The sequence below is a fragment of the Oncorhynchus nerka genome, linkage group LG4 (genome assembly GCF_034236695.1).
Source record: "Oncorhynchus nerka isolate Pitt River linkage group LG4, Oner_Uvic_2.0, whole genome shotgun sequence".
Taxonomy (NCBI): Eukaryota; Metazoa; Chordata; class Actinopteri; order Salmoniformes; family Salmonidae; genus Oncorhynchus; species Oncorhynchus nerka.
The window spans coordinates 37,388,911-37,400,609 of NC_088399.1; the positions used below are offsets into that span (position 1 = coordinate 37,388,911).

The 11,699-nt window shown below is 43.7% G+C and overlaps 1 protein-coding gene across 2 annotated transcripts; it reads right to left on the reverse strand.

The window, feature by feature from the left end:
* Positions 1-3,095: 3,095 nt before the first annotated feature.
* Positions 3,096-10,620, reverse strand: LOC115123484 (bile salt-activated lipase-like). Of its 2 annotated transcripts, XM_029652836.2 has the most exons (11): positions 10,512-10,619; positions 9,518-9,668; positions 9,226-9,345; positions 8,855-9,052; positions 8,430-8,560; positions 7,760-7,867; positions 7,540-7,654; positions 7,138-7,324; positions 6,670-6,870; positions 6,343-6,552; positions 3,096-3,439 (listed from the first exon to the last, which is right to left on the reverse strand). In XM_029652836.2, exons 1-11 carry the CDS (start codon positions 10,575-10,577, stop codon positions 3,274-3,276), a joined length of 1,653 nt encoding a protein of 550 aa, XP_029508696.1. In that variant the 5' UTR covers positions 10,578-10,619; the 3' UTR covers positions 3,096-3,273. The 2 variants fall into 2 exon arrangements, with proteins under 2 accessions (XP_029508696.1, XP_029508704.1); XM_029652844.2 differs by lacking the exon at positions 7,760-7,867 and having other exon boundaries at positions 10,512-10,620.
* Positions 10,621-11,699: the final 1,079 nt, after the last annotated feature.

The following is an 11,699-nucleotide window of genomic DNA, read 5'->3' on the forward strand; positions in this document are numbered from 1 at the left end:
TACACAGTAGAGTTTCCATAATTTCAAATAGGCCTAATGGAAATACTTTAATTGAAAGAATGACTTTTAAACATCATCTGACTTACCTGATCATAACTAGGCACCTATACTGTTTATGTTGTAATATGAGACTTTGTATACAAATGGTGTAAGCTTAAATCATGCTTCAAAAGTTGCCTAATCATGTTGGTAGGACACTATTTGGTAGGCCTATGCACATCGTGATGTATCTTTTTTGATGTGACAATGTTCACACAGGAAATGTGAGTCAGAGGAGTCTTGGACTGTTAATTGCAGGTAGGCTACATATTTTTTTATTTAACATCAACTGGATAGGATGTTTTTTTTTTTCCATGAGTGGATATACATTACACAGCGAGAAAAAGTGAGAGAGAAGGGAGACCTAAACAAGGACAAGTGCATTGTCAGCATCTCCACCTGGATTCGTTATTGGACTGTCCTGCCTGACGTGACAAGCACATGTATTACAATCTGGAGTGAGACAGGCTATTTTTATCCTATGATGCGTAGCCTTTAATTCAATTCAACTGTGAGGTGCACTACTGAGACACTGTGTGTGTTGCAAAAAAAACCATGTAGATATGCACAAATTATTTGCTGATCTCAGAGACGGACACATCGTCGTCTAATCGAATGTGTTGTTGGTTTGTCTGTATTGTAGTGGGTGGCGCTGTGAATACCTAAAACAGTTACGTTCTTGACATCCCCTCGCTCCAGCATGTGAGAATCCAATACTCGATACCAGCCGTTGGGATAAACGGGTGGCAGTTCGCCAGTTTTCCGTCTCCGACGCACTTCGTTTGCCGCTTGGGCGCGGGAGCGACCGTCTTCGGCAATGTATCCAACCTCGTCGGGAGTTCTGAGCAGTTCCAGGGGGGCAAACAGTAGTCTATATAGCCAGCCCATAGCAAGAAGGGAAACCCCGGCGAAGATGCAAGCCACGGCCCGGGCTGGGGCACCTACCAGTCCCGCTTTCCTCCACAGCTCCGGGTATCCACCTCCTAAAATTGAGTCCAACGGGTCTCGCACGTGCACGATGAGACCTGCTACCACGCTTATCCCTATAACTGCCATCGTCTTGCCGAGTAGAGACATGTTTTGACCCTCCATCCTCTCGTGTTATTTAGCCTATAAGGAGATCTCCAGACAGAGTACACGGGTGTTTGTCCCTGGCTGCCACCCTCTGGCGGCCTGTCACAGCCGCGTCACCATGAAAACCTCTCCTCCGGTTCCGGCCACTGCAGCGCTGTCGCACTGGTTCCTGTGCCAGATCGGCAGTGTGGATTCACAAAAAGACTGACTTAATAGTTTGTCGTACTGTAGTCTTGTCAGTAGTGGCATAAATGTTCTATAGGCTATTGTCGTGAGGCAGAGCGCCTTGGAAAATAGATGTGACACTTGGGTAATAGGCCACGCCTCCGACAGATGAGAAGTCAAGCTTGGGATAAGAGTTACACAATAGTCTTTATACCCAGGCATAAGCCAATGGAACATTTTGTAGAATTGCAGAAAATATGCTTTAAACCTGCAACACTATCTAAGCCCCATGACAAATTGTGTAGAATTGCAAGAAATTAACCTTAAAGCTGCAATATGTAACTTTTTGGGCAACCAACCAAATTTACAAAATGTTACAGATCTGAGTTACAGATCTGTCATTGTAATTGAAAGTCTATTATTAATTGGATTATTAAAAATATATTTCATGGTACAAGGATTCTCTATTATACTGGCTTATTTTGTCACAATATTTAGCATCTAGGAAATAAAGCAATTTCTGCATAGTGTACCTTTAAAACGTCAACTTTTCTCCCTGCTGTCATAAGGAGGTCACTAAAATGTTATGCAACAAGGTGGTGGGGCCCTCAACCAAAGCTTGCTTAGGGCCCCCAAAAGGTTAGCGCCAGCTATGTTTACACCACTGCTACATGCCTTCATCTTCCCTTTCTAGTCATACCCACCAGCAAATATTACATGTACAGGTATTGTTGGGTGTTCATCACTGACGAAGAATTACTCTAAACTGTGACATGTGGGTGGTTGTTTGATTTGATGTTGTTGATTTTATATGGCAGTTGGCAACCACCTTTAAGGTGCATTACCTCCACCAACTGGACTGGAGTGTGGACCTTGTTCATCTTTCAATCACCCACATGGGTATATGCTGTCATCAAGGCAAAGAGTGGCTACTTACTTTTTTGGTTACTACATTATTTCATATGTGTTATTTCATAGTTTCAATGTCTTCACCATTACTCTAGAATCTAGAAAATAGTACAAATAAAGAAAAACCTGAAATGAGTAGGTGTGTCCAAACTTTTGACTGGTACTGTATGTGTACATTTATTTTGCAACACTTGCACACACATGGTCTTGTCTATATGTCAGCCATGTAGCTGTCACAATAGGACACTGGACCATCTCCTAGAATCTGGGGACTAGGATTTATGCTTACACCTGTCCATGTCCCGTAAATAAATATCGGATGATTTATGCAAAAACGGAGTGCTCGCCTCCTTTTTCCTTACTTGCCAGGATAGTCAATTGTTGAAGTGTCCTGTGGTAAAGAATATTGTATATATTTTCATGTCCCTCGGCTAAGAACATGATTCCCTTTTTGTTTCAAGCTGCAAGCTGGGCTGAAGCTGGGTACGCGTTCATGCCACTGGTCAAGATTCTGTAATAGGGTTTTTCAGTTTATAGGCTCTGGTTCTAACTGCACCTTCTTCCCAAAAAATGTCAACCCCCTAGTGACTGTGAGCAACTCATCTAATCTCGGATTGAACCATATTCCATTAGTACATTTTCGGTGACCTATGGTGGCCAAAATAAGTACTGCAACTAATCCGAGAAAAACAACTCCACTGTAAACTCTGATGCAATTTGGGTGAATAGGTATACACCAACATGCTACTATTTCTATCACCATTGGTCTTTGATATATATATATATATATATATATATATATATAATAGTAAGGAGTTGATAGTGTACATATACGACCATTTCTTGATAAATACAAACAAAAACACATTTCACTGGTGACTGGACAGTATTAAAAACAGACAACAGGGTAGACTTCTTAATTGCATTAATTTACTTATGAAGACAAAATGGTTACAATCAGAAATCCATCTGGTGGTACTAGTAGGCTTGCATTTATTTGTGACATAACAAGACCAATCTGTACAGCTGTGAATGTAGCATGATGTCAATTATGCATCAGGGAGCCTGTGCTCAGTGAGAACTACCTCAGATGGAGGGAAGGGTGTTAGACCACCAGTTCACAAAGCGCACCCTCATCTTCTCATGGACGGAGTTCCTGTTCATTTTGGCGTTGATCTCCAGGTACTTTTGCCCAGAGGTCGTGTATGCAGGCCAGGTTACAGGCACATTGGACTCCCCCTTGTTGGGGTCTCTGTGGTGGGAAAGGGGTTGAGGATGGTAAGAAAAACATAATGGTGAGAACATTCGATTTATCATCGTTTTCTGTGAGGATAATATCATTTTAGAACTTGAAATGGTATTTTCTTTTAAATTGCCACACACACACTCAAAAGTTTGGACACACCTACTCATTCAAGAGTTTCTTTATTTTGACTGTTTCTACATTGTAGAATAATAGTGAAGACATCAAAACTATGAAATAACACATATGGAGTCATGCAGTAAACTAAAAAGAGTTAGACACATTTGATATTCTTCAAAAAAAAATCAAGTGCTATGATGAAACTAGCTCTCACGAGGACCGCTACAGGAAAGGAAGACCCAGAGTTACCTCTGCTGCAGAGGATACGTTCAATAGAGTTACCAGCCTCAGAAATTGCAGCCCAAATAAATGCTTCAGAGTAACAAACACATCTCAACATCAACTGTTCAGAGGAGACCGCGTGAATATGGCCTTAACGGTCAAATTGCTGAAAAGAAACCACTACTAAAGAACACCAATAATAAGAAGAAACTTGCCTGGGACAAGAAACACGACCAATGGACATTAGACCGGTCGAAGTCTGTGCTTTGGTCTGATCAGTCCAAATGTGAGAGTTTTGGTTTCAACCGCTGTGTGTTTGTGAGACGCAGAGTAGGTGAACAGATGATCTCTGCATGTGTGGTTCCCACCGTGAAGCATGGAGGAGGAAGTGTGACGTGTGGGGGTGCTTTGCTGGTGACACTGTCAGTGATTTATTTAGAATTCAAGGCACACTTAACCAGCATGGCTACCACAGCATTCTGCAGCGATACGCCATCCCATCTGGTTTGCGCTTATTGGCACTATCATGTGTAAGGGCTATTTGACCAAGGAGAGGGATGGAGTGCTGCATCAGATGACCTGGCCTCCACAATCACCCAACCTCAACCCAACTGAGATTATTTGGGATGAGTTGGACCGCAGAGTAAAGGAAAAGCAGCCAACAAGTGCTCAGCATATGTGGGAACTCCTTCAAGAATGTGGGAAAAGCATTCCAGGTGAAGCTGGTTGAGAGAATACCAAGAGTGTGCAAAGCTGTCATCAAGGCAAAGGATTCTACTTTGAAGAATCTAAAATCTATGTTTATTTGTTTAACACTTTTTTGGTTACTACATGATTCCATATGTGTTAATACATACTTTTGATGTCCTCACTATTATTCTACAATGTATATGAGTAGGTGTGCCCACAGGTTGGCTGATACTGTATGTATATATATACACTGCTCAAAAAAATAAAGGGAACACTAAAATAACACATCCTAGATCTGAATGAATGAAATATTCTTATTAAATACTTTTTTCTTTACATAGTTGAATGTGCTGACAACAAAATCACATAAAAATTATCAATGGAAATCAAATGTATCAACCCATGGAGGTCTGGATTTGGAGTCATACTCAAAATTAAAGTGGAAAACCACACTACAGGCTGATCCAACTTTGATGTCATGTCCTTAAAACGAGTCAAAATGAGGCTCAGTAGTGTGTGTGGCCTCCACGTGCCTGTATGACCTCTCTACAATGCCTGGTCATGCTCCTGATGAGGTGGCGGATGGTCTCCTGAGGGATCTCCTCCCAGACCTGGACTAAAGCATCCGCCAACTCCTGGACAGTCATTGGTGCAACGTGGCGTTGGTGGATGGAGCGAGACATGATGTCCCAAATGTGCTCAATTGGATTCAGGTCTGGGGAACGGGCGGCCAGTCCATAGCATCAATGCCTTCCTCTTGCAGGAACTGCTGACACACTCCAGCCACATGAGGTCTAGCATTGTCTTGCATTAGGAGGAACCCAGGGCACCAGCATATGGTCTCACAAGGGGTCTGAGGATCTCATCTCGGTTCCCTAATGGCAGTCAGGCTACCTCTGGCGAGCACATGGAGGGCTGTGCGGCCCCCCAAAGAAATGCCACCCCACACCATGACTGACCCACCGCCAAACCGGTCATGCTGGAGGATGTTGCAGGCAGCAGAATGTTCTCCACGGCGTCTCCAGACTCTGTCACATCTGTCACATGTGCTCAGTGTGAACCTGCTTTCATCTGTGAAGAGCACAGTGCGCCAGTGGCGAATTTGCCAATCTTGGTGTTCTCTGGCAAATGCCAAACGTCCTGCACGGTGTTGTGCTGTAAGCACAACCCCCACCTGTGGACGTCGGGCCCTCATACCACCCTCATGGAGTCTGTTTCTGACCATTTTAGCAGACCCATGCACATTTGTGGCCTGCTGCAGGTCATTTTGTAGGGCTCTGGCAGTGCTCCTCCTGCTCCTCCTTGCACAAAGGCGGAGGTAGCGGTCCTGCTGCTGGGTTGTTGCCCTCCTACGGCCTCCTCCACGTCTCCTGATGTACTGGCCTGTCTCCTGGTAGCGCCTCCATGCTCTGGACACTACGCTGACAGACATAGCAAACCTTCTTGCCACAGCTCGCATTGATGTGCCATCCTGGATGAGCTGCACTACCTGAGCCACTTGTGTGGGTTGTAGACTCCGTCTCATGCTACCACTAGAGTGAAAGCATTGTCAGCATTCAAAAGTGACCAAAACATCAGCCAGGAAGCATAGGAACTGAGAAGTGGTCTGTGGTCACCACCTGCAGAACCACTCCTTTTTTGGGGGTGTCTTGCTAATTGCCTATAATTTCCACCTGTTGTCTATTCCATTTGCACAACAGCATGTGAAATTTATTGTCAATCAGTGTTGCTTCCTAAGTGGACAGTTTGATTTCACAGAAGTGTGATTGACTTGGAGTTACATTGTGTTGTTTAAGTGTTCCATTTCTTTTTTTGAGCAGTGTATATATCCCCCACGGGGTGTGATTACTGTATATGATTGCTCTGCAGCTCTTTCTTACCCGGTCCTGGCGAAGTTGGTCCAGTAGGCGATAAAGTATTTGGAGACATTGCGGTACTTGGGCCAGTATGCCAGGGGCGTGGAGAAGGGCTTGCCGAACACAAACTGCAGATCCTCAGCGTGGTCAGCCTCCATCCAGCTGGGGAAAGGTAGAACTATCCCGGACATGCGGCTGGGCTCTGAGAACAGGTAGGAGTAGGTGCGTGCAGATCTGGGATAGGGCATGGAGAGGGGGAATGATTAGATATCCGATATGTGACGCTGGGATAGGAAGCAGCACATACTGGGGGAGAAGGGCTGTGCTAGAGTAACAAGGAGGTAGACTCACTGGGCATTGGAGGCGTGCAGATAGAGAGCAGCCTGGGTAGGAACCAGGAAGACGTAGTCAGTCTCGATCATAACAACAGTCTTCTTGATGGTCTCCTGACTGGGCTTATCGCCCCAGTCTGCCGTGTACTCTGCGAAAGCGCTATTGATAGAGGCCTCTCCCTTCTTAGTCAAAGAACCCAGGAGCAGTTTCACATCTGACCTTCAGTGAGGAAGCGAGAGATTAGTCTCAAGAGATCTAAAAAACCCTTCTTAAGCCAACTGTGTTAGGGACCTGCCCAAACTGATAACCTTACTCTTTTTAATACATGTTTTATTCTACTCCTACTTGTTAGTTAGACTTGGTTGCTTCTATAAAATGCTTTGTGGGTACATCTGCTGTCCCATTTAAGCTACACAATGCACATGGCCAACACTGAACAGACTACCCTCCTCCTCCCAGGTAACCAATCAGCCCAAAGTCACTCACAGAGGGAGGTTAGCGAGTGGCTTGTTGACGGCGGGTAAATCTAATCCAGTGAATAGGTGGGCATCCATGCTGTTGACCCCTGCAAGGTAGTCAATGTCAGCAGTGTTGTGGAACAGTTTCCCTGGGTGATCAGGCAGGAAGTCCCCATCGATCACTGGGGAGAGGGCCAGGTTGCTCACTATGGGCGCTAGAGGAGGCAGGCAGAGAAAGACATACCTTTTAACGCTATGGGTAGGACATGGCCATCACCAAATTCCTGTGTAAAATGGTGGGCTGAGGAGATATGTGAGCGTCAGGCTAATGCTCATCTATACAGGCATCAATGCATGCAAACCACAACCTCCTTAGCATCTTTCTCAAAGTGTGCCACATCCCCTTATTTTAACCTCAGTGAATACTCACTGGAGGGAGAAACAGCCAGGGACAGGGTACCAGCAAGGGTGAGCTCCTTAGGGTCAATGAGCTTCAGGCAGGCCATCATCTGATCATCAATGGGGCAGCCCACCTTCCCAGCAACCTAAAGAGAGAGGAGGATGAGACCACCCTTTAACAACCAACATGCATCTCTGTCAGTTTCATCCCCCCCCCCCCCCCCCCCCCAATGTTACTGAAGTACACATACGATCTCTGCAAAGGCACGAGGGTTGTGGTTGATGGCCCAGGGGCAGAGAGCAACGCCACTCTGGGAGATGGCCCTGCGGATCAGCCCTTTGTTATGGGGAGAAAGCGTCTGTGTGGTGTAAAGTACATTCAAACTCAAATTAGTACATTGCATTTTTGCATTTGCTAATCTGTTAATACTGTGGACGGAGGACCCATGCCGAAAGCCATATCCTTACCTACAGTATCTTTACTTACAATCATTATATGCTTACATATACTGTATCTAACCATTTAAAAAGGCTCAACTTAAAATGGTCTAAAGTACAAGTGTTTTCTATCACCCTGTTTATTAGATCACAGAGGTCTCAGGAACTCGGCTGACCATCACTCTGTACAGGACATCATGGTTCAGAATAAGGGATCAGAAGTCTCCCGGTTCTCATTGTTAAACGTATCAAATGTAATAAGCAAATGTCATAGACACGAGTTACCAGAAACTACACACTGTGACAGTAAACTTATGTTTTATGACAGGAAGACACTGAATAATAATGATATTATAATGAAGAGTATATAACATTGAGACTGAAGAAACATCCTTGTACTGGCCTTTTTTTGTACTTCGACATGACTACCTTTGCCCTGAAAGCTCTGTATTAAAACTGTTAGTTATCTTTTTAGTCCCACACCTGGAAGCTGACGCTAGCAGCGCCGGCAGACTCTCCGAAGACGGTGATGTTGTTGGGGTCTCCTCCGAAGGCACGGATGTTCCTATTCACCCAGGCAATGGCAGCATGCTGGTCCCACAAACCATAGTTACCTGACATGGAAGACCGCTCTGTGAGCCAGCAGCAGTACTCTCCCTACTAACATACTGTACATCTGGCTCTCACCGAATGGCAAAAGTTTCTGACAGCCAGTTGATGATTAAAGGTTAGAAGAACACCGTATTCTTAATCAGTATTATCATATAGTGGACTCAGTCACCTGAGAATCACTACATGAAGAAAAGGTCAATGTCATACATCAGCTGATGCGGCACAGATCATACCAAAGCCACCCACCCACCCACCACCCACATAGCTAGCCAGGCAAAGCCTTAGTTGATACCTACCAGGTCCACTGGCATCTCCAGAGCTGAGGAAGCCCAGGGTGCCCACACGGTAACCCAGAGTCACCACAATGACTTTGCCCCTGTTTGCAATCTCCTCCCCGTCGTACAGATAGTTATCTAAGAAGTTAGCGCCCATAGAGCCTCCAACCAGGTAACCACCTCCAAAGATCCAAACCATGACTGGCAGCCCAGTGGAAACTAGGAAGGGAGGAGATACATTTCAATACATTTGTAGAATTACACCATAGTTATATTTATATTAGTATTATTAAACATCAGCAGACCATACTGTATCAGGTTTTGATATGTGGATAAAGACATCCTACTCTTGTGACAGGTACGGGTGAAAGACACTGGTGCATGTTACATACCACTGAGGCCCTGAGGGACCCAGATGTTCAGGAAAAGGCAGTCCTCTTGGCCACGGGTGTCAGACTGGAGCAAGTTCAGCTGCATGCACCTCGGCTTGAACTCTGTAGCCTTAAGAACACCTGGAAGGAGACACAAGGAGAATCAGTCAGTCAACTGAGATGAGTGTTAGGAAGGCTAAGGTCTGATATGGTCCAATACGGCTGTCCAATATTTATTTTTACAATCTGCTTCTGTATTACTAAATTGTTTTCCTTGTCTTATGGACATCGGAAGCATTATGTTTTTACCCACCATCCCATCCAGGGTGACGCTTGGGCTTCTCAAAAACGCCGGGCTTGTCAGCGTAGGGGATTCCTTTGAAGACATCCATGGTGCGGAGGAGTCCATCAGAATTGACTCTTTTCCCTTGCACCATGCCTCCCTCAGTGTACACCACTCCAAGCTACACATGCACACCCAAAAAGGGCAGATACTAACTCAATACTCATTCAGTAATATATGCAAGTGTGAAACTGTTTTTATTATGCACAAATGTATTCAGTGTTGTTGTTTTATGCATGTAGTGGTGTCATTGTTTTGAGTTTGTTTTATTAGTCAACTGTTGCAAAAAAAGGTGTTCAGCTGTTGAATTCACATTGCTTATCAACCTGTTGATGATAAAGATGTCAAAAACCTGCAGTGCGAGTAAAAATACAGGTTTAACCCTTTGTGTTTCACTATTGGTTACTTTATCAGTATAAACAATTTCATATTTAGCCTATTTTATTTGTGAAACTACAGTGATCTCCAAAAGTATTGGGAAATGTACACATTTTTTGATATTTTGTCTCTGTGCTACACCAGTGTGCAGACTATCTTTAATAGCAGCTTTAATTTGAGTGTTTTAGGGGACCAAAGGTATTACGACAAATTCACTTATTTGTGTATTAAAGTATTAGAAAGTGTTTGGTCCCATAATCAAAGCACATAATGACTAAATCAAGCTTGTGACTCTACAAATTTGTGGGATGCATTAGCTGTTTGTTTTGGTTGTGTTTCAGATTATTTTGTGACCCATAGAAATGAATGGTAAATAATGTATTGTCATTTGAGTCACTTTTATTGTAAATAAGAATAGATAAGAACAGATACACCGCTCTGCTAACCTCCCACAGATAGTTAAAAAAACAAACATTCTAGCTACATTAAAACACCTGCATTATTAACAAATATATTTGGAATTGGGTTTCAGAAAAAAACATTTACAAAATCTTTAATTACACCAAATAAACTCAAATGGACTTACAGTGGCGGCCGAGGCGGTCCCCAGGAACAGGGCAGAGGCAACCAAAACACCCAGTGTCTTCATCATGCTGATCCAGAGACACCTGTCAGCACACCTTTTATACAGGAGACCCCTCCCATCTGTTCCAGCCAGGGTTTCACAATGTCCATAACCCTGAGTCATAGTGACTTCCCCTCTACCCAGACAGATGGTAACAGAAAAATAAAGTTGGGAGGGACGTTGTCATAGTAGCTTCCATGGTGGGCTCTGGTACAGTAGATGAAATGTTTATTTTTCAACTGATTCAAGATGAACATGTATACTAGTGTCTATAACCCTCAAATTCAAATCTGAACATCAAAGCCAGTTCCACTGCTTTAAATCCAATCTTCTCCTCTAATCAGGGTCTGATTTAGACCTGGGACACCAGATGGGTGCAATTATCAGGTCGTAAAGAAAACCAGCAGGCTCTGGACCTCGTAGGGTAAGATTTGAATACCCCTGATATATTATACATATATATATATATATATATATAGATAGATGAAGTCGGAGGTTTACATACACTTAGGTTGAAGTCATTAAAACTAGTTTTTCAACCACTCGACAAATTTCTTGTTAACAAACTATACAGTGGGGCAAAAACGTTTTTAGTCAGCCACCAACTGTGCAAGTTCTCCCACTTAAAAAGATGACAGAGGCCTGTAATTTTCATCATAGGTACACTTCAACTATGACAGGCAAAATAAAAAAAATACAGAAAATCACATTGTAGGATTTTTTATTCATTTATTTGCAAATTATGGTGGAAAATAAGTATTTGGTCACCTACAAACAAGCAAGATTTCTGGCTCTCACAGACCTGTAACTTCTTCTTCAAGAGGCTCCTCTGTCCTCCACTCGTTACCTGTATTAATGGCACCTGTTTGAACTTGTTATCAGTATAAAATACACCTGTCCACAACCTCAAACAGTCACACTCCAAACTGTACTATGCACAAGACCAAAGAGCTGTCAAAGGACACCAGAAACAAAATTGTAGACCTGCACCAGGCCGGAAGACTGAATCTGCAATAGGTAAGCAGCGTGGTTTGAAGAAATCAACTGTGGGAGCAATTATTAGGAAATGGAAGACATACAAGACCACTGATAATCTCCCTCGATCTGGGGCTCCACGCAAAATCTCACCTTGTGGGGTCAAAATGATCA